Source organism: Dromaius novaehollandiae, chromosome 15 (genome assembly GCF_036370855.1).
Source record: "Dromaius novaehollandiae isolate bDroNov1 chromosome 15, bDroNov1.hap1, whole genome shotgun sequence".
NCBI classification, from domain to species: Eukaryota; Metazoa; Chordata; class Aves; order Casuariiformes; family Dromaiidae; genus Dromaius; species Dromaius novaehollandiae.
The window spans coordinates 14518555-14544590 of record NC_088112.1 but is presented as its reverse complement, the minus strand read 5'-3'; the positions used below and the strand labels follow the sequence as shown (position 1 = coordinate 14544590).

General features: G+C 63.3%; 4 protein-coding genes across 5 annotated transcripts; 3 read left to right on the top strand and 1 right to left on the bottom strand.

Moving 5' to 3' along the window:
* Positions 1 to 739: 739 nt before the first annotated feature.
* Positions 740 to 4324, bottom strand: LOC112996953 (ADP-ribosylation factor-like protein 3). The gene is made up of 7 exons (XM_026122704.2): positions 4042 to 4324; positions 3082 to 3197; positions 2566 to 2709; positions 2372 to 2488; positions 2180 to 2230; positions 999 to 1184; positions 740 to 897 (listed from the first exon to the last, which is right to left on the bottom strand). Exons 2-7 carry the CDS (start codon positions 3097 to 3099, stop codon positions 850 to 852), a joined length of 564 nt encoding a protein of 187 aa, XP_025978489.1. The 5' UTR covers positions 3100 to 3197; positions 4042 to 4324; the 3' UTR covers positions 740 to 849.
* A 1850-nt stretch (positions 4325 to 6174) lies between these two features.
* On the top strand, positions 6175 to 16140 carry RGS14 (regulator of G protein signaling 14). The gene is made up of 15 exons (XM_026122720.2): positions 6175 to 6401; positions 8230 to 8251; positions 9718 to 9872; positions 10250 to 10342; positions 11001 to 11144; positions 11359 to 11505; positions 11698 to 11818; positions 11919 to 12043; positions 12117 to 12320; positions 12443 to 12519; positions 12738 to 12864; positions 13268 to 13349; positions 13564 to 13622; positions 13815 to 13929; positions 14170 to 16140. The coding sequence occupies exons 1-15, from the start codon at positions 6357 to 6359 to the stop codon at positions 14391 to 14393; spliced, it is 1740 nt and encodes a 579-aa protein (XP_025978505.1). The 5' UTR covers positions 6175 to 6356; the 3' UTR covers positions 14394 to 16140.
* A 2442-nt stretch (positions 16141 to 18582) lies between these two features.
* Positions 18583 to 23768, top strand: SLC34A1 (solute carrier family 34 member 1). Of its 2 annotated transcripts, none has more exons than XM_064520999.1 (13): positions 18583 to 18704; positions 19011 to 19127; positions 19284 to 19475; positions 20206 to 20284; positions 20361 to 20504; positions 20628 to 20739; positions 20902 to 21097; positions 21253 to 21348; positions 21518 to 21617; positions 21993 to 22160; positions 22608 to 22724; positions 22887 to 23011; positions 23101 to 23768. In XM_064520999.1, the coding sequence occupies exons 2-13, from the start codon at positions 19092 to 19094 to the stop codon at positions 23668 to 23670; spliced, it is 1935 nt and encodes a 644-aa protein (XP_064377069.1). In that variant the 5' UTR covers positions 18583 to 18704; positions 19011 to 19091; the 3' UTR covers positions 23671 to 23768. The 2 variants fall into 2 exon arrangements, with proteins under 2 accessions (XP_064377069.1, XP_025978371.2); XM_026122586.2 differs by having other exon boundaries at positions 18589 to 18704; positions 20156 to 20284.
* A 928-nt stretch (positions 23769 to 24696) lies between these two features.
* Positions 24697 to 26036, top strand: LOC112996889 (alpha-2B adrenergic receptor-like). The gene has a single exon (XM_026122599.2). The coding sequence runs from the start codon at positions 24818 to 24820 to the stop codon at positions 25913 to 25915; it is 1098 nt and encodes a 365-aa protein (XP_025978384.1). The 5' UTR covers positions 24697 to 24817; the 3' UTR covers positions 25916 to 26036.

The following is a 26036-nucleotide window of genomic DNA, read 5'->3' as shown; positions in this document are numbered from 1 at the left end:
GCCGGCGGCGCCGCAAGAGCAGCGGAAGCAGCACGGAGGTCACAGGCAGCTTTATTGGAGCGTCCTCCACCCACCGGGCTGTGCTGTGACGGGCTGCGCTGTGGGCACGGGGCTGCCGGGCACAGCAGCAGCTCCCCGGTACCCCAGCTACGCCCAGCGACACAGGCACTCAGCTTTGGCGGGCCCTGTTGGCGGTAGAATTGAGTCTTCCAGCCCTTGAGATGGGGATTTTTGCCTGGGAAACAGAAGCCCCGGCTGGGATGTGCTTATCCCAGATCTTGTGCACATGCAGGAGTTTCTCTGACGAGTGCAGAATACCAAACCAAGGCCTTCTTGAGCCGGGTGCTGTGGTGGGGGCAGCAACAATTACATCCTACAGGAATGGAGGGAACACATACAATTTGGTGCATGCCACATGTGCGGGTGCGGTGGTGCAGTGCCTGGTGTGCAGTATGTACAACCTGGGCAGTGTGCGCACAGCAGCAGCAGCATTTGCAGTGTCTGTGCAGCATGTGGCAGCAGTGTTGATGGACAAGTCCTGAGTGGGTTTTCATTTTGGAGGTGTGCAAGCCCTTGACAGGTACGCAATGGGACACATGCTTCCCTTCACAGCAGTGCTGCAGGAGGATGAGAGGGCTATAAGGTATAAGGAGTCTGAGCTGTGGAAGACCGGGAGGCAGAGAGAGGAGGGAAGCTGACTGATCAATGAAAGACTGGGTGGGAAAACCCTTCCAAGCATGGTAGTCTGGGGGGTCAAGGCCCAGGTAAGCCTTTGGGGGAGCCTAGGGGCAAGAGCTTGGCCATGGCTAAGGAATGTGCAGTTTGGTCCAGTCCTGCACTTAGCAGCTCTCACTTCTTCCGATTCATGATCTGGCTGGAAATCCAGTTCATCCCATCCTGGAAGGAAGAGAGACAGATGACAGTGTAGCCCCAGGAGCATCCCAGGCCCTTAGCTCCTCTCCCACCTGTGCAGAGCCCACAGGCCCTTGCCCCTCTACCTGCACTCCTTCCCCAGACAGGGCTGAGCAGGACTGGATCTGCCATTCCCGGTCCCGGTAGGTGTGGAGGCTCAGCCCTTCTGCGATTTCGGCTGCAGGTGCTGCAGTCACTAGGTCCTGCTTGTTGGCAAACACTAGCAGCGGGACTCCCATGAGAGATTCCTCCTCAGTGAGCTCTGCCAGCTCCTGCCAAGAGAGAACCATCTCCCAGGAGTGCTGCCCACCGCTGCCCCAGGAAGCCCTCCTCTGTGGAGCTGCCATTGCCCTAGCTGGCCTGGGCTGCCTGGGGTGGGACGGAGCAGCTCGCTCCAGCAGAGTGCCTCGTTCCCCTGACACGTGCTGATAATGCACCTGAAGAAGCTGTGAGGTCTTATCTGCCAGATCCCAAGGGGGAGACATGTGCCCCTGAAACTACAGCTGCCTTGAAGAGAACCTGGGAGCTGCATTCAGTGTTGCCAGAAGGTAAAACATTCCCAGCACCAAGACGGTCTTGGACATAGTGCCCCTAACAAGCCCTGCTGTCAGCCCCATGTTGTCTGGCACACCCACGCCTCTGTTCCAGGCGGCATCTGATGTTGGTACAGCCTAGACTGGCACTTACAGTCTCACCTTCCCCTGCTTGGTTTCATTTCAAGGTTTTGTAACTATGAATTCACTACTTGAGCTTCAAAGAATACATCTTTGCTTTGTCATATTGTTAACCTGGTGCTAGGGACAGGGGAGGACAGAGGTAAGGCTGGTAAACGAGGGGTCGCTCTCACACGCTCTCATTGGGGAGAGGCAGGGTTGGGGGTTGCCTGACAGCTGCTGCTTTTAGAGAAGGAGTTTGGGGGACCGTGGGACAGGGGCAGAGCTGCCCCCATCAGGTACCCCTGGAGTATCACACCCAGCTTGGGTGAAATCGGGGGAGCAGGCCAGGCACAGAACAAGGGCCTTGGAGCGGGGCAGATCTGCATGCTAATCCCCTGTGGCACTGGGTAGAGACCCCGACCACAAGCCCTTCCCATGTAGCACTAGGGACAGGGGACAACCCATGGCAGCACTGCCCCATGGCAGAGTACAGCCTCACTCCCCTCTTCAGTCCTTAGAGAATGGCAGCACCCCGGACTGAGCCCCAGGACCCTGCAGCCACCCCCAGCCCAGCCCCAGGGCTCTGCTGCTCTGGGTCTGGCCCCTCATACCTGCCCCGTCTCCTCGAAGCGCTTCTGGTCTGCGCTGTCAATGACATAAATCTGCCATGGGGACAAACGGGACAGTGAGCGCATGGCTGCACAGCCCCTGTGCCTTCTGCACAGCTCTGCAGGGCTGCAGAGGCCCAGCGCAGAGCGCACAGCTCTCCTGTGCATGGGGCTGCCTGCAGCCACCCCGCTCACCAGCAGGTCGGTGTTGCCCAGATACTTCCTCCAGTATGGACGGATGGAGCGCTGCCCCCCAATGTCCCAGACATTGAGCTTGAAGCCATGCGAGTGGATGGTCTTTATGTTGAACCCCTGCCCGGGGAAGCAAACCTGAGCATCACACAAGGGGAAGGCAGGACCTGCCATGTATTGCCCGGAGCAGTGCCTACCTGGGTGGGCGTGACGGTGCTGACCTCCTCGGACACCAGGCATTTCAGCAGTGTGGTCTTCCCGGCGTTGTCCAGCCCCAGCAGTACGATGCGGAGCTCCTGCTCTGGGGAGCCCTTCAGCTTCTGGATGACAGAGATCAGCCCCTGGGGGCGAGGGATGCTGGGGGAGCTGCGTGGGGTGCCGGGGTGCTGCAGAGTTGCCCTGGTTTCGGAGGGGAGAGCTGAGACCCTGTTGGCCATGAGCACCCTGTATGTGCTAAGCCAGCTCCAGGACTTGGGTCCCAAAGTGTCCAGGCTTGGGATGGCTCCACAGCAGTTCTGTCCAGCCTCCATCCCCATGCCCTGGGTGTGCTACCCCTGCCCTGGGAGCCCTGCCAGCCCTGACTGGAGGGACAAGCCCAGGGTGATACCCTGGGCCTGCACTGCCAGCCTGCCTGGCAGTGCCACGGTGCAGCCAGGAGCTGGTGCCTGGGCACCAACTCCAGAGCAGGTGGGATGTAGCTGGATCTCACTTACCTTCTGCACCTCATCCATGGTCTGGAGTCACCACAGCCCACTGCAGGTCTGGGGAGCTGCCGGGGATTTGTCCCCAGGGCCAGCCAGCAGTTGCGTGACTGGCACGCGCCCCATCACTGCAGGAGGAAGAGGATTAAAGGTTCCAGAATTAGCTGCTGTTTCTCCATTTACCCACAGCATTAAATAATGCCCTCAGCAAATCTCCCAGCCAGCTGTCACCCAGACATCACCTCTCCCTGCTCACTACCCCCAGGATAAACTGGGCCCTGCTGGGCAGATCGCTGGGACAAAGAGCATCCCTCTCCCCATGGCGTCATGCTGCATCATGGCCTATGTGCACCCAGGCTCAGACCTGCCAACGGCCAGCTGGCAGTCCCGGCCAGCAGGGATGCCAGCATGGCAGGAAGGTGTAGGGCCCAGGAATCAGTGTGGCCATGGGATGGAGCAATGCAGCCGGGGTATAGGTGCTCCTGAAGCCAGCGCTGCAGTCTCCAAACGGGGCTGTGTCCCTACACCCAGTGCACAGAGCTACTCGCTGCTGAGATGGTGGAGGTAGGCCACAGGCACCACCATTTCTCAGCTCACAGAGCTAGCACAGCCTCCCGTACAAGGCATGTTGCCACCTTCAGCACATCTTCAGTTCCCATGTCCCACCTAGCCCAAGCAGGATGAGGTGACACCAGTGCTCTGGACCTGGCTCCTTGGCACAGTGGCACTTGATGGTGCCTGGCAGAGCACAGCAGCAGTGTGCACCTGGCCCAGACCCCAAAGCCATATTGAAATTACCAGCAAGAGATGCTGTGAGCAGGGAATGGGGGCAGAAAGAGGGCAGCCAGGGCCGCCAGGCCTTTACTCTCCCTGCCAGCCCCGAGGGCCCTGACTGAGTGTGCTGGGAGAGAGCAGGGCTGCAGCCAGCCATCCTGGGGCCAAACAGGACAAGCTTGCTAGGAATGGACTCACCCTGCCCTGCAGCCGTGCCCAAGTGGCAGGAGATATAATCGAGGCGTGTCTGGCCAGAGCTGCCCTAGGCCACGTCACCCTCTGCCTGTGCTCCCTGCTCTCATCCAAGGGAAACCACCAGGCTCTGGAGCAGGTCGAGGGCTGGGATGAAGATAGCTGGAGGTCAGAGATGGCACAGGACAAGGGTCTGGAGGGACACAGAAAACACTCAGTTTTCCCTAGCGGCATACCCCAGCCTGGGCTGGGCAAGGGGGCTTGTCCATTCACCATTTGGCTTAATTGTGCTAATTAAGCAATTTGTTGGATTCTTGCATGCTGCAGTTCAGTCCTCAGATCAGGTTTCCTAGCAGAGAGGTTATCCTTGTGGTGAGGACCATGAGTCACGCACTCTTGGTGAGACATTTTTATTTATAACTCCTGCTGCAAAGCCAAGCCAAACAATGCAGTTATGCTCTGACAAAGGGAGGGGAAGAAGCACAATTGCCCCCCATCTGCATCACTTGAACATGCTGCAGCAGGGTGCAAGGGGGGCAGTAACAGGCCACAGCCACCCCCTGCTCCCCCCTGCCCACGGACTGTGCCAGGACTGCAGCGTGCTAATGCTGCACTGCTCTTGTGCATATTAATGCTGGAAACACTTCATTTTTCTCTGCATAGATCTGCACCCAACTTAATGTTAGGGTTCTGCTTTTGATAGGTTAATCACCTACCTTATGTCCCAGTTATTAGCATTTACATGAGTGGGTTGCCATGGTGCTCTGCGGTTTATCCTGTAACTGTTAGTTACTTATATTTCCTAACAAATATCCTAAAATATCCTTGACTGGTTTGTGGTTGCTGATGAACATGGAACCCCAACCTAGGAGATGGGCAAAACTGCTTAGGCATCAGTTTGGTGACTCAAAGTTACACGTCCACCGCTCCTCTCTGCCAGGCTCTGCCCGAGTCCACATCGCAAGCAGCTTTTCCTCACGAGGCCTCGCCTGACGCTGGCCTCCCAGCAAAGCCCTTCCTGCCATCGGCGGCTCTGGGTGGCAGCCAGCATGGCCCGGGGTGCAGAGGGCCCCCAAGGCTATGGGGCTGGCAGGGAGCTGCAAGCCCAGCCCGGTGCCAGGGCCAGCTCTGAGGAGGCCAGGGATGAAGATCCCCCTCGGCAGCACGAGGCACATTGTGGGGCACGCTAGACCATGCCAACGCTCCCATCAGCCCAGCTGCCTTCCTCCCATGTCCTGCCCTGCCCCAGGCATGGGTGGTGCTGCTCCTGGCACCCAAGGAGCCCTGCAGGTCCCCAGGCTGCTGAGACCAGGCAGGTTCAGTGCACAGAGCCAGGGGCCAAGGGCTCAGACAGGGTCAGGCTGTGCAGTGCCACCACCGGGGTCCCCGGTGTCTGCCTCAAGGCAGTGCAGGCCGCACGGGTGCCAGGGGCTCGAACTGGTGGCCAGGGGACTAGAGTGGGGCAGGAGGGAAGGGGATGGGGACGGGGATGGCACTGAGGCCCAGCTGGTGCCAAAGCGAGGAGGGCAGGATGGCACCAAGCTGAGGGGAGCGCGATGGCACCAAGGCCTGGGCACTGCCAAGGCAAGGGGTGCGTGATGGTGCCAAGGCCTGGCCAGTGCCGAGGGGTGTGCAACGGCACTAAGGCGAGGGGTGCGTGATGGCGCCAGGACAAGGGGTGTGTGATGGCACTGGGCGGGGGGTGTGCGATGGTGCTGGGATGAGGGGTGTGTGATGGCACTGGGTGTGTGATTGCACCAGGGTGAGGGCTGCCAGATGGTGCTGAGGCGAGGGGTGCATGATGCTGCCAGGCGAGGGGCACACAATGGCACCGGGCGAGGGGTGCACCATGGCACCAGGCGAGGGGCACACAACGGCGCTGGGCAAGGGGCATGCGATGGTGCTGGGCCGAGGGGTGTGCGATGACGCCGGGTGAGGGGCGCACGATGGTGCCAGGGCGAGGGGCGCGCGATGGCGCTGGGCGAGGGGGTGGAGAGGGGCATATGATGGCACCGGGTGAGGGGTACGTGATGGCGCCGGACGAGGGGTACGTGATGGCACCAGGCGAGGGGTGTGCGATGGCGCCGGGCGGGCCTGGCTGGAGGTGCCTGCGAGCTGCGAGGGAGGGAGCCTCCTCTCCCAGCCCCATTTCGAGCTGTGGTTTTGGTTTCCATGGTGACACTTCCTGTGGCAGCGAAAAGAGGTAGTGGCGGAGCTGCGCGAGGCTGGCAGCGGCTGCGCCCTCGCCCGCTCCTGCCGCCGGGGATGCTGCGGGGGCGCAGGCCGCGGCGCTAGCCCGCTCCGGCCCGGCCGCGCCAGGCATGCAGGGCAAGGCCAAGCTGCTGCTGGTCCAGAACGGCCGCATGGTGAGTGACACCCGCCCCGCGTGGCCCCCGCGTGGCCCCCGCCTCACTGCCGCCCGCGGCGCCCCGGCGGGCGGTGCCGTGGGGCGCCCCACGCCGCAGGCCTGCCCCGCGAGCTGCCCCGGGCCGAGTGGGCGCCGGCGGCCGGGTGCCGGGCAAGCGAGGGCCGCGGTGGCGGAGGGGGCTGGTCGGTGCTGGGGTGTGGGAGATGCCGTGGGAGCAGGACACGGGGTGTGCGGGAAGGGCTCGGCATGGGGCAGCGCGTCGTGGGGCTGTGGTGGGGCCACGGGGCTTGGGTCACCAGCAGGCAGGAGTATGTGGGGCTGGGTAACGGGCAGGGATGTATGGGGCTAGGTAATGGGCAGGGATGTATGGGGCTGGATAACAGGCAAGGATGTATGGGGCTTGGGTAATGGGCAAGGATGTGTGGGGCTGGGTAACAGTCAGGGATGTATGGGGCTTGGGTAATGGGCAGGGATGTATGGGGCTGGAGTAGCGGGCAGTGATTTATGGGGCTGGAGTAACAGGCAGGCAGGAGCGTATGGGTCTGGATAACAGGACAGCAGGGATGTATAGGGCTGGGTAACAGGCAGGCAGGAGTATAGGGAACTGCATAACTGAAAGGCAGGTATGTATGGGGCTGGGGTAGGAGGGGCAGGCAGGGACCTATGGGGTGAGGCAGCAGGGCAGGCAGGGATATATGGGGCTGGAGTAATGGGCAGTCAGGGATGTATGGGGCTGGGGTAGCAGGGGCAGGTGGGGCCGTATGGCAGTGGGGTAGTGGGCAGGCGGGGAGGTATGCGGCTGGGTGACAGAGGTCGGCAGGGCAGGGATGTGTGGGGCTGGGCAGCACAGACAGGGCAGAAGTGTGTGGGGCTGAGTAACAGGGATGGATGGGGAAGAGCAGGGAACAGGCAGGAGAAGGGTGTGGGGGGCTGGGGTAACGGGCATGGCAGGGACGTGTGGGGCTGTGTAACAGGGCCAGGCAGGGCTGCGATTGCAGGGCTGGGGTAGGGGGCAGGAAGGGCAGGGCAGGCCGGGGTGCGTGGGGCTGGCAGGCCGGGGGCTGCTGGCCGGCTGAGTTGAGGGCATCGCCCCAGTGTGTCACCAGGTGGTTGCAGGGTGGGCGGTGAGAGGCCGGGAGGCAGAGTAGTGCCAGCAGTGCTTCGCTGGGCTTTAACCCCCTGAACCAGGCTGCATGTGGAGGATCTGCCCATCTTCCCCACTCACCGTCGGTTGTGGGGTACCGCATCCCTGGGGCAGGTATCCGGGGCAAACCTGCCCCAGCGGGGGATGCCCGGGGCACCTTGCCCCGCAGCGCCCTGGGCTGGGAGCTCTGGCCCAGCCGTGGTCTCTGCTCTTGGGCCTCTGCCCTCCGCTAGCCCCAGGCACCAAGAAGGCAGGGAGCGGGCAGTTTGCCGGCTAAGGCCTGTGGTTCTCCTTCCTTCCCTCCCCTCCTCCCCTCCTCTTCCTGTGCCGGGGAGGCTGCTTCTCTCCTCCCCGGGCAGTGACAGGGTTACGTCCGACAGCATCTGCCTTTTCCCAATCTGTGGCCTGACCGCGGGGCAGCAGATGCACAGGAGGTGAGACAAAGGCTGCAGCCGCCCACTGCTGCTGGCTGTGCCCCAGAGGAGCCCCGTGTGCTGCCCTGCTGCGGGGCGGCAATCCCAGCGTAACTCACGCCAGAGCAGTGTTTGCTGGCAGCCCAGATCCCTTGCTCCTGAGCCCGACTTGGGCTTGTTGCAACGCTGCCACCTGCCTGGACATTGCTCTGTCGGGACTGGCAAATGCTGTTCCTTCTTTCTCATCTCTTCTCTCTCCATTCCTGCAGGGCCCAGCCGTGTCGGATGGAGGTAAGGCTGCTCTTTGCTTTGGGACAAGGGTATGGCATCATCTTCAAGGGAGGGGAAGGCTCACAGCCAGCCTGATGCCAAGACCCAACCTGCATGGAGCTGGCCAGGAGCCAGCAGCGATCCAGGCCCTGTGTCAGCACAGGCCATGCTGTGAATGGGTGCACAGCTGGCCCCCGCGCAGTCCCCACCAAACCCTGTGCCAGGGACTCTCCCTGTCACCCCATCATTCCTCCCACACAGCCCCACTGTGCCTCTCCCTCCTTGCTGGCTACTTGGCTGGGGTTCGTGGGTGCTGGAAGCTGAGGTGCTTCCCAGGGGCAAGCAAAGCCCAGGTAGCAGCCAGCCCCATGCTCTCGGAGGTGAGGCTGTCTGTCTCTCTGTCTCATTGCGCACTGGAGATCTTAACTAGCCCATTCACATGTCTCGTCCCCACTGTAGGACCCTTTCAGTACACCATCTCACAGGGTGCCGGTCTCATGACACTGTGGCTAGCAGTTTCCACCTGCACACACAACACAGCAGAGTTTGCAAAGTTGTGCCTTGTTTTGGCCAGAGCAAGAACTATGGAGAGCCAGGCAAGGCATAAAACTGTCACCTCCTCTCTGCTCAGGAGCATCCAGGACACTCCTCTGCTCCTGCCCACTTTGCTGGGATAATCTTTCTTGTATACCTTTACCCTCTTTTGCAAATGATCCTCTGCTCCCAGTTGCTCACCAGACAAACCAGTTCAAAAGCTGTTTGGCCCTGGGAATTTCCGTCTTTTTGGTGGAGGGACTCCACATGAATGCACAGTCATTTAGGGTTTCCCCTAGGGTTTCCTCAGTATTGAGAGCTGAGGATGGCAATTTGCTTAGCCCCCCCTCCCACTGGGTTTATTTCTCAGCAGGGGCAGGAGTGGAGAAGGCAAGTTCAGGCACAAGTGTGGGGGCAATGCCAGAAAAGGTGCCTCCGCTCATTCTCTGAGCTTTCCTTCCACACCATGTGCCCCCCATTTCCCCTTCCCTCCTGCTCTCCCTCCCCAGCGTGGTGCCTTCCCCACGCATCGGCTTTGTTCCTCTGGGAGATGAGTCACATGTGGAGTCACGGTGACATCCCTGGGGAGGATGGCAGCGCTGGCGGGGGGGTGTTGTCATGCCGGAAGGTATCAGCTGTGTCATCGTGGCACTCTGATCTTCCGAGGATACTGCTGTGATGCACAGAGCAACAGCTCTGCTCTGCACTCTCCTGTCTTGAGACCTCACAGGGGTCTGATCTGCCAGCTCCTGTCCAGGACGGGGCAGATGGACTTGCTGCAGATATTGGGGCTGCTAGTGACTTGGGGGGGGGGGGGGGGTGCTGCGGGTGAGGCCCTGTTGGCTGGCTCAGTCCCAGCTTAGCATCCACACAGGCAAGGCTCCTGGGCAGTTTCCAGGCAGGGCTCCTGGGCAGTTTCCAGACAGGCAGAGCTGACCATTTCTCTGTCTCAGAGTTAAATGCCTCCAGGGCCCGTGGCAGCAACCACAGTGTGAACAGCCTGCCAGGACCACAGACCACATGCAGCTCCACGCAGAAGTCCGTGGTCAGCTGGGCCGAATCCTTCGAGACACTGCTCCAAGATCATGTGGCTGTCACCTACTTCACCGTGAGTGCCACAGCCCAAACTTCGGTCTTGATCTCATCTGCAGGAGCAGTCCTAGCAGTCTGCAATTGAGCCAACACACAACCTTGGTGCCCTGGTGATGTTGCTGTCCTTAGGGCTTCAGCTCTTGTCCTGTGCTGTCTCCAAACCTGGCCACCCCAGAGCTGGGTGTCCTCACTGTCCTCCCCATTACCCTTCCCATTTGGGGCTATGAAGCCAAGAGTCTCCACATACTTTGAGTACCTTACCTGGAGCCAGGCTTCCCCCAGGGCATGGCACCAGCATGCTCTGTGCTCCCTGCTCTCTCCTGTGCCTACACTGGTTAACTGGCCTGTGAGGAAGCAGTGCCAGCCAGGCCAACAGCCCTCTCTGCCCCGCAGGAGTTCCTCAAAAAGGAGTTCAGCGCTGAGAACGTCTACTTCTGGCAGGCATGCGAGCGCTTCCAGCAGATCCCAGCCAGCGACACACAGCAGGTACTGTCTGAGCTTGTATTACACAGCCGCTGGCAGCCCCGGTGACGGAAGGGCATCCTTGCAGGGGTGGAAGTGACAGTCATGCCATTATGTCCCTGGGTACTGCGTGCAGGGTTCCCTGCCTTGCCAGGGCCCTGCAGGGCCTGGGGTGGCCTGGGACCCCAGCAGACTCCTATTATGGGAGGTCAAGCAGCCTGGGGTCTCTTCTGGGAGGGACAAGGAGACAGATGCAATGTGCATCTGAAAAGCATAGGCAGGACGGCCTGTCCCACAGAGCAGGAAATGCTTCTCCATCCCTGGTGCAAAAAGACGGTGGAGAGTGCTGCTGCGAGGACAAGGTCTGGGAAAAAGAGATCAAGGGAAAGAGAGTAGACCAGGACCTGGGGGGACGGAGCCATGCGGCTGTGTGAGGGACAGTTCCTACATCAGGTTGTGCCTTTGGGGAGAGACCAGCATGTTGTGCCCAGAGCCCGGCACTGAAGCAGGGAGGCCAGTTCTGATGTCCACCCTGAATCCCAGGTCCTGGGGCAATCCCAGTTGTGACTTGGCCCTTCAGTGCTCAGGTAGCATTTGAGCTTGATGGGGTGAGCCAGGGGCTCTCCACATGGTAGCAGTGAGGAGGGAGCTCTTAGTCATGGTCTGATCCCTGCTTCCCCAGCTGGCGCAGGAGGCCCGGCGGATCTACGATGAGTTCCTCTCCAGCCACTCTGTGAGTCCCGTGAACATTGACAAGCAGGCCTGGATTGGGGAGGACATGCTGGCCACCCCATCCCCGGACATGTTTCGCATCCAGCAGCTCCAGGTGAGATGGCTGTCCTGGCCCAGCTTCAGCCCCCCCGGCCGAGCAGCACCCCTGCTCCACCCCACGCACAGGATGGGGGCTCTGGGACACCCGCCCCAACTCACCCAGCCTCACTGTTGTTGCCAGAGGCTGGGGATTGCCATGCTATGGGGCACTAGCCAGAAAGGGCTCTAGGTGAGCAAGTGTCATGAGCACACTCATTCTGCCTTTGCAGATCTTTAACCTGATGAAGTTTGACAGCTACACACGCTTTGTGAAATCCCCACTCTACCAGTCCTGTTTGAGGGCAGAAAGCCAGGGGCAGCCGCTGCCGGACCTGTGGCACTCTCGGAGCAGTAGTCCGCCACCTGACCTCAGCAAGGTGAGTCAGGTGGGAAGGGGATGACAAGAGACCTGTCCCTTGGCCTGAGAAAATGGTGCTGGTCCCTTTCTCCGCTGGTAAGTGCAAGACAACCCTGGGTTGAGGTTGGGTAAGGGTCTGGGGAGTACAGAAAGGGAAGGGGCAACCTTGGATATCCCCACTGATATCCAAGACACTCTCTCTTTGTGCCAGAAGTCAAAGCTGAAGTTGGGCAAATCTCTGCCAGTGGGTGTGGAGGCAGCAGGCAGCAGCACCAAAAGCAGCCCGCGCCGGTCCTTCAGGAAGGGGGAGCGAAGGGAGCCCTCATGGGCAGGTAAGTGCTGCTCTGAGTTGTAGTGGCCATGGCCACAAATGGTTGCCTGTCCCCAAAGGGTCCCTTCCCGTCCTTGTGACTGCATGTCTATCTCTTCTAGATGGGGGAGAAGGCAGTGGAAGTGCCATGCTATGGCGGGAGTCCCAGGGCTCTCTGAACTCCTCAGCCAGCCTGGACCTGGGCTTCCTGTCCTCTACCAGCACAACCACCAGTCCCTGGACAGAGGTGAATGTCATTACGCAGACCCTGCAGCCTCATGCTGACATCTGGGCTCATCCTGCCTCTCCTCTCCCTACAGAGCCACCGGAAGAGCCTGGGAGGCACCGAGGCAGAGCCACAGGCCAAGCCCATGAAGTACTGCTGTGTGTACCTGCCAGATGGCACAGCTTCCCTTGCCTCTGTGCGGCCTGGCCAGTCCATCCGTGACATGCTAGCTGGGATATGTGAGAAGCGTGGCTTCAGCCTTCCTGACATCAAGGTCTACCTGGTGGGGAACGAACAGGTATGGCCTGCACAGGGAGAAGAGGGGGCTCCTGCCAGCCGGGCTGGTGCTGCGCGGTCCTTCTCTAGGCTGGGACTGAGCACTGCCCATGGGCTCTGTCCTGATGGCTTTGGCTCTTCCAGAAAGCGCTTGTGCTGGACCAGGAGTGCTCTGTGTTGGCAGACCAGGAGGTGAAGCTGGAGAACAGGATAAGTTTTGAGTGAGTGTGAGCTTCGGGATGGGTGCTGTTGCCTGCATGTGTCCAGTCTGCGTCATGCACAGCACCCTGACCTCCCCACTGTGCCCCAGTCCCAACTCCCTGAGCAGGCCCAAACACGCTGTCTATGCCCCTCGGTGTCCTGTCCAGCTCACCTGTCCTGGCCCATCTCAGCCTGCTCCATGTGCTGCCTGCAGACAGCATCTCCTGCCTCTCTGCAGGCTGGTAATTTCCTCCCTCAATAAGACCATCCGCATCACGGCAAAGTCAACCAAGCGAATTCGGGAAGCGCTGCAGCCTGTGTTGGGGAAATACGGTGTGAACGTGGAGCTGGTGCTGCTGCGGCGGGTGAGAGCTCTCCCCCTTGTGAGCATGGTCCCTGTGTCTTGCAGCTAGGATGCCACGTTGGGGTGCTGGCAGAGGTCCCTGGGCTTGGGGCTTGAGCCGGGGGCTGGCTGCTCCTCCTGCCCGCAGTGGTGAGGACCAGGCAGTGTTAGCAGGGGTGGTAGGGAGCAGTGATCCATGTTGGGGGTGGGCTGCAGTTTTGCAGGGAATTACCAGTGTTTGAAATGGGCAGTGGCACCCACCAGTGGTCTGGGAGGGACTGGGCCAGATGTGCTCTTTGCTGTGCAGCCCACGGGCCCTGACCTGGTCAGAGCTCCCCTGGTCTCACAGACCCCTAGACTGGCTACCTTTGCCAAGTGCCATGCCACAGTGAGCATGGCACTGGTTGACTCTGTTCCTGCTGCAGCAAGGCGAGCCGGGGGCCCTGGACCTGGAGAAGCTGGTTAGCACGGTGGCTGCTCAGAAACTTGTCCTGGAAACACCAGCAGGTAACATCTGGGGAGACAGTGGAGCCTCCCTGTGGCCCCGGCTGGCCCAGAGCCGTGTTCCCAGCCTGTCCTGCGAGATCCCATGAAGGACCAGGCTGCTTCCTCCTGGCCATGGCTCCTGCTCCCTGGGACGAGCTCTGTGTTGTTGTGGCCTCTCCAGGACTGGGACACAGGCACGGGGTGGTGCTGGGCCTCACTGCTCTTTGTATTGCAGACGCAAAAGTGTTGGAGAGTGCCGAAGCTGCAGCTGCCCCCTCCCCGCTCCGGAGCGAGGTGAGTCCAGGGCCTGTGTCCCACTGCCCTGGTCAGAGATGGGAGATGCCCACAGGCTGCTGTTGTGGTCTGTGGGGACAGTGTGTCCCGCTGTGCCCCCTGCGAGTGCCATGGGGGTGCTGAGGCAGGAACCAGGCCTGGGGGAGCCCTGCTCACTTGTTCCATCCCTAAAGCATGGGCTGCTCATTGCAGGAGGGAAGCCCGACAGGAACACAGGCCGACGGACTGTGGGAGATGCCCTCCTCCTTCTCCAGGCCCCGGTCATCAGCTGCCACAAACCTGAACCGGCGCACGTATGACCTGGAAGGTGAGACCCGGTGCATACTAAACCCAAGGGACTGGGGCAAAACATGAGCTGAGGGAAAAAGAGCTGCTGGTGTGCTGGGGGTGGGCGCAGGGTCCTGTGGGTGCTGGGGGGGTGCAGGCTCCCATGGAGGAGGGAGAGGGTGTGCCTGGGACATGTTCATGTCAGCTGCAGAAGGCTGCTGAGGGATTGGGATGGGGGCCCATGTGCAGGGCTTGGCTGAATGACATGCTCTTCCCCCAGGGCTGGTGGAGCTGCTGAACCGTGCCCAGAGCTGCAGGGCCAATGACCAGCGTGGGCTACTCTCCAAGGAGGACCTGGTCCTGCCTGACTTCCTCCAGCTCCCAGGGCGGGATGACAGTGCCTGCAAGGGGTCGGATCAGCCATGCAACCCTCACGCAGGCTCCAAGGGAGATGGCCAGCCTTATCCCGCAGAGCCGACACCAGCTCAACCTCCAGTCAACTAACTACGAGCTCCGCTGAGTCCTGCTGCACGTCTGCACCCAGCACGTGGTACTCCTGGGCCGTGGCAGGGTCCAACACGGGGCCTGACCAGCCCCTGCCCTGCACTGCCGGCACTGCCCAGACTGCAGATTCGTCCACGTCCTGTCCCAAACTGTCGTGTCGTGTTGCCGTGAGTGGTTGAGCAGCTGCCATGCCCCTCAGTGGGGTCGCATTCTGGTGCACGTCAAGGGAGTCTTGTACATAGTTTGAGCCCCTGTGCAAAGCACTTTGCAATGTCCCATGCACGGCTGGCACTGTCTTGCCCAGTGCTTCTGCCTCCTCTGCCTGGGGCAGAGCTTCACCTGGGCAAATCCTACCCATGCCAGGCTGGCACAGCCCCATTGACTGTCCAAGTGGTGAGAGCAACCGTTCAACTGAAGGGTGTGAGGGATGGGGAGGACACAGATGGATAGGGTGGCAAGGCAGGGGCCAGCCTTGTACCCCAGTGCAGTGAGCAGGCAGGGTCAGGAGAACATGTACATAACTAAGGGATGGATCAGGCCACTGTCCCAGCAGGAATATGGGGTGCCTCAGTTGTTGATATGGGGCCCATTGGCCCTGTGGGCCTATCTTTTAAGGGGTCGTGGCTACCCAGCTCCTTGGAGAACATGGCTGTGCTGGCCTGTGCCCCAAGGTCACTCCAGCACCGGACAGGTTGTTACTGTCTGTTTTGCATGAGCATGACTGGGCCTGACTGTGCAGGCTCAGCGCACTCCTGCCCTTAGGCTCACTGTACGACAGATGGACAGTAGCAGCAGCAATACCACTGCCGTTGTAGAGCAGGGCATGGAGGCTGACACAGTTCCTGCCCTCCTGGCTGACAGACTTGTCAGCCTGTTGTCTGCCCAGGTCACCAGGTTCATGCCCTGAGCAGACAGAGGCAGAGCCAACAAGGTGTCCCAAAGGACCCTGCCTCCTCCCTGCAGTGACACCCTGCATGGGAGGGTACAGAAATGACCCACAGGCTGCAAGTGCTTGCAGGTTCCCTGCCCTGGGCTCCCTGCAGGAACCCTGGGCACTCAGCCCTTGGGGACAGGCCTTCATGGTGCTGTGGGATGGGGACTGGGTGCTGGAAGGTGCCAGAGAAATGCAGCGCCCTCTGGGTGCTGAGCATCTCAGGTTGTCCTGCACAGTGCCCTGGGACAAACTGGATGCCTGGCCTACCTGCGCCAGCCCCAGCCCTGGCAGGACTTCCCTCCTGCCTCGTGGGCTGTGCTGGGCAGGCTGCAGCCGACGGTAACCTTGAGCCCGGCTCTGCCAGACCTGGCTGTGCTCTGCTCTCAGCATGGGCTGTGCCCTGCAGATCCCCCTCCCAGGCATCCCCATGTCCCCAGAGGTCCCTACCCCACGAGGACCCCAATCAGTCTGGCAGAGACAGAGTCTCTCCACCAGCAGCTTGGGAGATCCCTCTATCATCCATGCGTGCTGGGCCCTTCCTGGCCCCAGGCATGCCCAGCTGTGCCCGGGGTCACTGCCCTGCCATGATCACACTGCCAGAGGTGGAGGGGTGGCCCTGGGGGTCCCTGCTTCCTGCCTGCCCCAGGGCAGGCCCAGGGGCAGGGGGCACAGCTGCCCGGATCCAGCCCCACACTGCCCCATGGCTGGCTGCAGCCCTGTGGCCCGGTTCAGAGCCCTCGTGTGTCTCTGTGGTCCTGCTCAGTCCTGTCTGTGGTGTGAAACCGGGAGGAATAAAGAGCATTGCCTGGAAGAGCTTCCCCTCTCCTTCCTTCACCACCGAGGCCACAGGGAGCCCGTTTGTGCCTGGGCCTCAGCCCTCAGAGCACCAGCTGCCACAGGGCTGATCCTTCACTGCAGAGAGCTACCTTCTGCCCAGCCCAGGCCCTCCTCGAAGGCAAGAGTCCAGCAGGTCCTGCCCCACCACCTGGGGCCCAGCTTCCTCCAACACCAGGAAGGAGGTGGAGGGGCCAAACTGGTGGCCTGGCAGCTATGGGGGGACTTTGGCAGCTCCTGGGAGGCAGGAGTTCTGCTCTTGGTGGGTCCCATGGCAGCTCTCAGGGAGGCCATCTGAGGCTTTGTCTGGCTGCACCACCACCCCAACACCCTGCAAAGCCCCACTGGGTGCGGGACAGGGATGGAGCCCACCCCAGGCCCAGCAACCCTGCCTGGAGGGTGGCGCTGGCTCCCAGGGCAGCTGGGGCCTCGAGACAGTGCCAGGAGCTTGTTTTCCCAGGACTGTGGGTGTTGTAGGGAAACTTTGGGGCTGGTATGGCCAAGGACTTCAGCCCCGACCCTGTCAATGAGTGACCGCGGGAGCTGCCCGGGCCCCACCAAGTTAATGATTGTGGGTGCAACTGGGCAGCAGCCACCACAATGGGCAGCACTGGCCAAAAGCCCCCCGGGGTCCAGGGCAAATGCGGATACCAGCCTCCCCTCCACCAGCAGAGCCTCCCACGCGGTGCAGCCTGGCCCCGGCAAGGTGCTACTACCAGGCTCCGCGTGCTGGTCCGAGCAGTCCAGCCAGCTGCTCTGGGAAGGCCCCACACCAGGCCAGGGGTGGCACTGCCCACACCCACAGGCCAGAAGGGACCCCCCCCCCAACCACCCACTGCCCCTGGAAAGGCAGGGCATCTCCCGTGCATTGGCTTGTCCCAGGTGTTTGACTATATCAGCCGGGTTTGTAACCTGGTAAAGGCTCATTTATTAAGACTCCAGGAATGCCAGGGAGGTCTCCACACTGGCTTATCCCCAAACTGTCCCTCAGCATCTCCAGCATCCCAGCATACCTGAGGTATGTTCCCTTGCCCCCATACAGGCTACCTTGACTTGCCTGTCCACAGTGACCACTTCACCTCAGCTCTGAGCTGCCAAATTATGCCACGAGCCACAGCCCAGCCCAGGCAGGGGCATGCTCTCATCCCCACTGCTAATGCTGGAGCGCACACAGCATGGCTCTGCCATCTCTGGACGTGGCATGGTGCAGCTTGTGGTCCATCCCTGGAGCTCAGCGCCCCATTCAGCCTGTGGGCTCCCAAGGGGACCGATGTGCCGACCTCCTTGTCCGGAGCTGCATGCGTCTCTCGGTCCCCGTGATGCCCAGGGCAGCCCGCTCCCGCTCGGGGCCCGGAGGAGCTGGGCACCCACGTGCTGCCGGAGTGACCCAGGCACAGGTCACGAAGCACTTTTCGTGCCCCAGTGAACAAAGGCTACGGCGCAGCGGGTGCCCGCCCACTCCGGGCGCGTGGCTCCGGGTCAGGACCCAGGGTCCTGGCTACTGGCTTCTCCCATGCCAGGCCCAGATGGAGAGAGAAGTCACAGCCACGAGTGCTCCAGCAACATGGCCCCTCCGTGCTGGGCTCCCAGCGGGCATCTGCGCTGGAGGGGCCTTTGGCCCCTGGCTCTCCCCTCGCTGGCCGGGGCCACAGGCCACCTGGGTGCCTCTTGGGCAGATGGAAACTTGGCCACAGATGCGTAAACAGAGGGTAATGATAAACGGCCTCCGGGAGCGGGTGATGCTATCGCTGGCATCGCTCCCCTCCCACCCGTGCCGGCGTTGCGTGTGCAGAAAAGAAACACAGTCTCTGCCTCAAGCAGCCTTCACCACGCCGAGCTGCTGGCATGGGCCGCGCTGGGCCATGTGCCGCCCGTCCCTGCCAGGACAGCACCTGGGGACGGTGCCGGCGCCCGGCCCCGGTGACAAGGATGCATGGCGCGTGCTCTGGGCAGACCCGCGGCCCGTGCTCAGGTGTCTCCGAGGGTGGCGGATGTGTGCACAGCCCTCGTCTCCCCGCTGCACAGGGAGGTGCCCGGGGGTCTCACCTCTGTCCTGCCTTGGGTAGCCGCGGCGTCACCAAAGCCTCGTCCTCCTCGTGCAGGAGATGAAGCGCCTGGTGCTGTACCGGGGCCAGTCAAGGGCTGGGGCAGCTGAGCCCTCTGCAGCCGCCTGCGGGGACCTGGCCTCCAGCATCGCCCCGGTGCAGAGCCAGCAGTGGCCCGCAATCGTACCCAGGGAGCAGCTCCACCTCGGGCAGCCGAGGCCGGGGCGTGCTGGCGGCACGGGACCCCGGGGAGTGCGTGCCCCATCCTGCCCCAGGGCTGCGGCTGACGTGGGATGCCGCGGGGTTACCCATTAACTGCAGGAATTTCTGGGGAGGAGGTGAGTGGTAAGCGGAGGCGAGGGGCAACGTGGGGCTCCTTAGACTTTGCTCTTGGCGCGCATATAAAGGGCGGTGGTGCCCTGCAGGCCACTTTGCCGGAGGGACGCGTGGACGTGGCATGGGGCTGCAGCGCTGCCCCAAGTGTCCAGCCAGCCCCAGGTGAGCAGGACTGCGGGGCCGGCCAGGCTGAGCGCCGCCCTGCCGGGACAGGGTCTGGCCGCTTGCCACCCCAGGCCCGCTTCCCGGCTGCCTCCTTGCCCTGGGTCCCATCCCCAGCACCGAGACCCCCTGTGCGAGGGCTGCCTGCGGGAGCTCTCCGGGGCGGTGGGTCGGGGGCCCAGGGGATGATGCTCCTCGGTAGTGCTACCGCTGCATGGCCGCCCACGGGGCCGGGGGGATTCAGGGCTCGGGGGGGGGCTCGTGGATGTGGCTCTGCTGCGGTGACCCGCAGCTGCCTTTGCTCAGCCTCTCCAGGGAAGATGCTGCCTTACCGGAGGGAGAGCCCTGCCATGGCCCGCTGCCCGGTGCGGGGAGGAAGGGTGCTGCATGGGCCCCAGTTTGCCTACTGCCCCAGCCCCCAAGGTAGGTCTTCCCCAGCCTGGCTGCTCGTGCCTTGGGGTGCAGCGCCGCTTCCCAGCGCAGCACCTGCGCCGGCATCCTGGGCAGGCTGGGGAGGCGTCACCCTGGCCAGTGCCCCCCGCGGAGGTGGCCATAACACAGGGCCGGTCTCTCTCCCAGCTCTGCACAGGCTGCCCGGTGCCCATGCCTGCCCGTTCGCCGTCAGCGCCGTGGCACACCCTGACCACGGCTTCCTATGCCCCGGCTCGCCGGGGCGGCTGGTGGAGGGCATGGAGCGGTACGAGCTGGACACGCTCCCTGCCAGGCCCTGGCAGGGGCCCCGGCTGCCCTTGGATGAGCTGCAGAAGCCAGGTGAGGGCTCTGGCATCCACCCGACACTGCTCTGGCTTGGAGCAGCCCCGGCACACAGCCGGCAGAGAGGCACATGCCTGGAGCCGGCACCTTGGCCAGGGCCACGGAGCACCCGGAGACCTGCCAGAGACAGCGTGGGGCATCTGCTGGTGCTGGGGCTGTGGGGTGCCCCATCCGCTGGGGGGTCTCCCCCAGGACCAGCAGTGATTCCCAGACTGGAGACAGGAGAGACACCCCAGCACCAGCTGAGAGAGGCTCCTTGAAAGCGGGCGTCCTTGGACCACGGTGGCCGCTGGCCCAGGCACCGAGTAAGCCCCGCACGGGGCTGGGGGAAGGCTCAGCCCAGGAGCTGCCACCCATGGGTGTATGGCTGGCCCTGCACTGCCGCCCTGGTGCCACTCCTCACACAGCCCCCCAACCAGCTCCCCGGCATGGGGGCAGTGGGGGTCCTGCTCCAGGGAGCAGGGCGCCCAGGGGTGCTGCAGGCCAAGGGGCAGTGCAGGGGAGCCTCACCACGAGAAGAGATGCCAGTGGACATGGGGACTGGCGGCAGGGCCGGGCACAGGGACACGGCCCCCGTGCCATGAGGGGCAGCTGGAGGAAGGTGTGGGGCTGCGGGAGACTGAGGAGATGGGGCCCTGCCAGGGCTGGTGTTTAACACTCTCTCTTGTCTTGTGCAGGGCTGGGGTGCTGGGAGAGGGTCCAGTCCATCTGTGTCTCCCTTCTCAAGGTGCCCCTGATGTTTGGCTTCCTGTACCTCTTTGTGTGCTCCCTGGACGTGCTCAGCTCCGCCTTCCAGCTGGCCGGAGGTAGGGTCGTGGGGGCACCCAGGTGGCCGGTGGCACCTGCTGCGCTGGCACCCTGCCCCTCACGCTGTTCCTGCAGGCAAGGTGGCTGGTGACATCTTCAAAGACAACGCTATCCTCTCCAACCCCGTGGCCGGGCTCGTGGTGGGCATCTTGGTGACTGTGCTGGTGCAGAGCTCCTCCACCTCCACCTCCATCATCGTCAGCATGGTCTCCTCAGGGCGTGAGTGCACCCTGCGGGGCACCCTGGGGCCTGAGGCATGGCCCAAGGCAGGAGGACGGGGTGACGAGGTGTGGCCCCCCCCAGTGCCTGGCCACCAGGCCTAGTGGGTCTCTCTGTCCCCAGTGCTGGAGGTGCGTTCTGCCATTCCCATCATCATGGGCTCCAACATCGGCACCTCTGTCACCAACACCATCGTGGCCCTCATGCAAGCTGGTGATCGCAGTGAATTCAAACGGTAAGAGCTGGCATGGGTGAGGGGCACTTTTAGGGACAACACTGGTTTGGTGAGCAAGGAGCAGGGCAGATGCTATGCCATCCTGGGGAGGCCCCGTGGCCGGTTGCTGCTGCCCAACAGGAGCATGGGGCTGCCCCATGCCAACAGGCTCCTCTGCGGCAGGGCCTTTGCTGGTGCCACAGTGCACGACTGCTTCAACTGGCTGTCAGTGCTGGTCCTGCTGCCCCTGGAGGTGGTGAGCGGGTATCTGCATCATGTCACCCGCCTGGTCGTGGCCACCTTCAACATCCGCAGTGGGAAGGATGCCCCTGACCTGCTGAAGATCATCACGGAGCCCTTCACCAGGCTCATCATCCAGGTCTCCTTGGCATCCCTCGGGGCTGGTATCTCTGTGCTGGTGGTCATCTCTGGGTATCCCCAGGCTGGCAGTGATGTCCCCAGCCCAGCGATGGTGTCCCTGGGCCAGGGGTGCTGCCAGTCCCTGAGGACCCTCTCCAACCTGTGTTGTTGCAGCTGGACAAGTCGGTGATCACGGGCATCGCAACGGGGGATGAGAGCCTGCGCAACCGGAGCCTCATCCGTGTGTGGTGTGGGCACGCACCCCTGCAGGTGAGGGGCCCGCAGCTGCACTGGGGCCACGGCATGGGGCCAGGAGCAGGCTGGGGGGGCTGAGGAGCTGGGAGGGGGTGGGCTGGCTGGGCCAGAGCCCCATGGAGGGCAGCAGGAAGGCCTCTGGCGGGGAGAGGCTGGCTGAAGGTGACGTGCAGACACCCTGCAGACACCCGCCATGGGGCTTGGAGCCCCCCTGAACTGCACAGCCCCTGGCCACTGCGGCACCAACGGCGCCAAGAGCCTCCACAACATTACAGGGCAGAAGTGTGAGTGGGTGCCCAGGGGGCTGCATGTGGGGCTGGGCACAGGCAGGGCTGGGGGAGCACTGAGCATGGGGCTGGAGGGCTGTGGGCAGGGGGCTGGGGGGTTCACATGGGGCTAAGGGGCTGTGTGTGGGGCTGGGGGCACTGGACATGGGACTGAGGGGTGCACACGGGGCTAAAGGGTAGTGTGGGGCTGGGGGGGTCATGTGGGTCTAAGGGGCTGTGTGTAGGGCTAGGGGCATGGGGCTGGAGTCTGGATATGGGGCAGAGCTGGGAGGTAATGGGGCTGGGGGTCTATTTGTGGTGGGGGGCAGGTTTGCAAGCACGGCTGGGGCAGCCCCAGGTGCCATGTCCTCACCCTGCACTGCTGTGGGGCAGGCGGTCACCTCTTCACGGACACACCACTGCCAGACCTGGCTGTGGGGCTGGTGCTGCTGGCCGGGTCCCTCATCGTGCTCTGCACCTGCCTCATCCTCCTGGTCAAACTCCTCAACTCCCTGCTCAAGGGACAGGTGGCCAAGGCTGTCCAGAAGGTCATCAACACGGGTGAGTGGGATGGGGGGGGGGGGGGCGCGGGATGGGACCCCTGTTGCCCCAGCCCTCCCTGCCTGCCCCAAGGCTGCCTGCCCTGACTCCCATCCCCACCTGCTGCACAGCCATGCCAGCCCCATCCTTGCCTGTCCCCCTCTGCCCACTCTGCTTGTGGCTGTCACATCCTCCCCATGTCCAGCCATGTCCCCCTTCCCCATCCATCCTGGCCACTGGCCTCCTGCAGTCCTGAGTCTGACCCCATACTCAGTGCCTGGCCCCTATACCCACAGCCTCGCCCCATAGCCCAGTGCCTGGCCCCATACCCAGAGCCTGACCCTCTATCCAGAGCCTGACCCCGCAGCCCCCTCCCTAGCCCCAGGCAGGAGCTCCAGTCTGCTGTCAGCTGACATGTCCATGTCCATGTCCATGTCCACGTCCGTGCCTGTGCCCACGCTGTGGCAGACCTCCCGCACCCGCTCAGCTGGCTCACTGGGTACTTCGCCATGGTGGTGGGTGCTGGGATGACCTTCGTGGTGCAGAGCAGCTCTGTCTTCACCTCTGCCATCACACCCCTGATCGGTGAGTCCCAGCGAGCCTCATGCCCGGCTGCGCACTGGTGCCCCCCACATGGGCCCAGTAGGTGCTGGCGTGCTCCCAGGGCTATGCCGGAGGAGATGCATCTCCATGGGAGCATGGGGTGCTGGTGATGAGCACTGTGATGAGCGCTGTGATCTCCCACAGGCCTGGGGGTGATCAGCATAGAGCGCGCCTACCCACTGACCCTCGGCTCCAACATCGGCACCACCACCACCGCCATCCTGGCCGCCCTGGCCAGCCCTGGGGACAAGCTGGCCAGCTCCTTCCAGGTACAGGGAGCCCTCGGCCAGTGCTGGGCTGGCAGGGGGGAGTTGGGGGTGCCCCCAGGCCCAGCCTGATGGGGATGCCGTCCCTGCAGATCGCCCTCTGCCACTTCTTCTTTAACATCTCCGGCATCCTGCTGTGGTACCCGCTGCCCTTCACTCGCCTCCCCATCCGCATGGCCAAGGCGCTGGGCGAGCGCACGGCCAAGTACCGCTGGTTCGCCGTGCTGTACCTCATCATCTGCTTCCTCTTGCTGCCCTCGCTGGTCTTTGGCATCTCCATGGCAGGCTGGCGGGTGCTGGTGGGGGTGGGCGCGCCCTTCCTCGGCCTCCTCATCTTCGTGGGGCTGGTCAACGCCCTGCAGCGGCGCAGCCCCAGGCGCCTGCCCAAGTGGCTGCAGACCTGGGACTTCCTCCCAGCCTGGATGCACTCGCTGCAGCCCCTCGACAGCCTCATCACACGGGCCACGCTGTGCTGCACTGACCGCTGCCACAGCCCCGACGGCTGGGACGAGCACGACGGCGCCCTGGCCCCCACCGGCCCCCGCGACAAGGCCAGGCTGGGCCTCGACAACCCCGTGCTCTCCCACCCCGAGGAGGGGCCTGGCCCCGCTGCCCAGCTGGGCTCCCCTCGCCTGCCTCCACACGGGGCCACCCGCCTCTAGCTGGCACCAGCCGCCAGGGCACAGCGCGCCTGTGCCCTGCTGGGTTATCAGGTGTCTAATAAAGGGGGGGGGCTGATTCCTCAGCTGGTGTCTCTTCGACTCCTCTCTGCAAATCCAGCATCTCTGTCCACCTGAGGTCTCAGCTCGCCAGCAATCAGGGCTGCAAGTAGCCAGTTAGGCTATTAGGAAGCCGGGTTTCACAGGGATGAGGCACGTGCAGGCAGGGGCTCCCTTCCCCCTGGGGGTGCACAATACCACTGTGTTGTGGGGTGCAGAGACCCTCGGCATCCCTGTGTGCAGCCCACATTGCTCCAGGTGCCCAGCTGCATCCCCATCTGTCTGTCCCGGGCCACCAGCCACCTGCCAAAGCAGCTGGGAGCCACAGCCGGAGCAATGGGTGCCAGACACCCACCGCCCACACCCATCTTGGCACAACACGGCTTCCCCACCCTGCACCACCCTCCGTGTCCACCGGTTTGCACCGAGCCAACAAGCTGCGGGCAGTGTCTCCCCCCGGCTCAGTGCTGCACTGCCTCACATCGCGGCAGCGGTGCCGGTGAGCTGGGGTGGCGGGGAGGTGCCGTGCTGCCACGGCTCGGCAGCAGGCTCGCTGGGCACAGCGATGCCCCCCACGCCCACGGCAGGAGCCCACCCGCCACCCTGAGCCCAGCGGGAGCCCTTTAAGTGTTGGCAATAACCGCTTCTCCCACCGCTCACAGATGCTTGGGCTCCTGCCAGCGACATCCGTCCCTCCCTCCTCCCCGTCCTCCCTCCTCCCCGGGACTGGGAAGCGCTGGCTGCCCGAGCCAGCAAGGCTGCTGGGGCAGCAGCTCTGTGGCTCCCGGCACCTCCGCCGCTCCGTGTGCCGGCACCGCGGCCGGGGACAGCACGAAGGCAGCCAAGACAGGAGGCTGGTCCAGCCCCACGCTGGCAGCACCAGGCCAGGACGACCCCCACGTTGCTGCCAGACAGGGTCAGTACGGGAGCCATCGGCAGCCCGGACGCCTGGGACCCCTTCCCCGCCAGCACGGGGCAGGCGCTCAGCGATGCCAAGGCGGTGGGGACGCCGGGCCGGTGAGCGGGGCACGGCCGGCGTGGGGCAGCCCCACGGGGATTTGCTGGTGTGAGGGGCTGGGGCCAGGCCAGCATGGAGATGCCTGGCGGCCTCCCCAACATGTCCGATAACAGCAGCCAGGCCACGAGCACCCCACACTCACCCGCAGCCACGGCGCTCATCCTGCTGGCCGTCCTCACTGTCCTCCTGGCCACGCTGCTGGGCAACGCGCTGGTGGTGGCAGCCGTGTCCACCAGCCGGGCCCTGCGGGCGCCCCAGAACCTCTTCCTGGTGTCCCTGGCCTCCGCGGACATCCTGGTGGCCGTCCTCATCCTGCCCTTCTCGCTGGCCAACGAGGTGATGGGCTACTGGTATTTTGGCAGCCTGTGGTGCAGCCTCTACCTGGCGCTGGATGTGCTGCTCTGCACCGCCTCCATCGGGCACCTCTGCGCCATCAGCCTCGACCGCTACTGGGCCGTCACCCGGGCCGCCCGGCTCAACCTGCGCCGCAGCCCCAGCCGCGTGCGGGGCATGATCGGGGCCGTGTGGGCCGCGGCCACCCTGGTGGCCCTGCCGCCCCTCTTCAAGGCCCGGCCGCAGGCCCGGGAGTGTGCGCTCAGCGATGACACCTGGTACGTGCTGGCCTCCTGCGTGGCCTCCTTCTTCGCCCCCTGCCTCATCATGGTCACTGTCTACTGCCGCATCTACCAGGTCACCAAGCGGAGGCATGCGGCTGTCCTTGCCACGCACGGCGGCCTGGCCCCACAACTCCTGCGTCCCTCATGCCCTGGAGAGCCGAGCAATGGGGTAGCAGAGCCGGGCGGCCCCGCAGCTGGCCCTGGCAAGAGGCTGCCTTGGGCGCTGGCCTCCGGGCACCGGCACTGGAGCCAGCACCAGAGCGTGTCGCTGTGCCGCCGGCGGCTGGTGCGGGTGCGGGAGCGTCGCTTCACCATGGTGCTGGCCGTGGTGATGGGGGCCTTCGTGCTCTGCTGGTTCCCCTTCTTCTTCACCTACAGCCTGGAGGCCGTGTGCGGCGATGGCTGCCGCGTCTCCAAGCCCCTCTTCAGCTTCTTCTTCTGGATTGGCTACTGCAACAGCAGCCTCAACCCCCTCATCTACACCGTCTTCAACAGGGACTTCCGCATCGCCTTCCGGAGACTCCTCACCGTCCCTGCCCGGCATGGCACATAGGGCCCCGCGCCCCCGTGTTGACCAGGGACGTCCCCCGCGGGGCCATGGGGCCAGGAGCGACCAGCACGTGGAGGGGGCAGAGGACTTTGCTGCTGAATTTAATCTCCAGTTATTTTCTGAA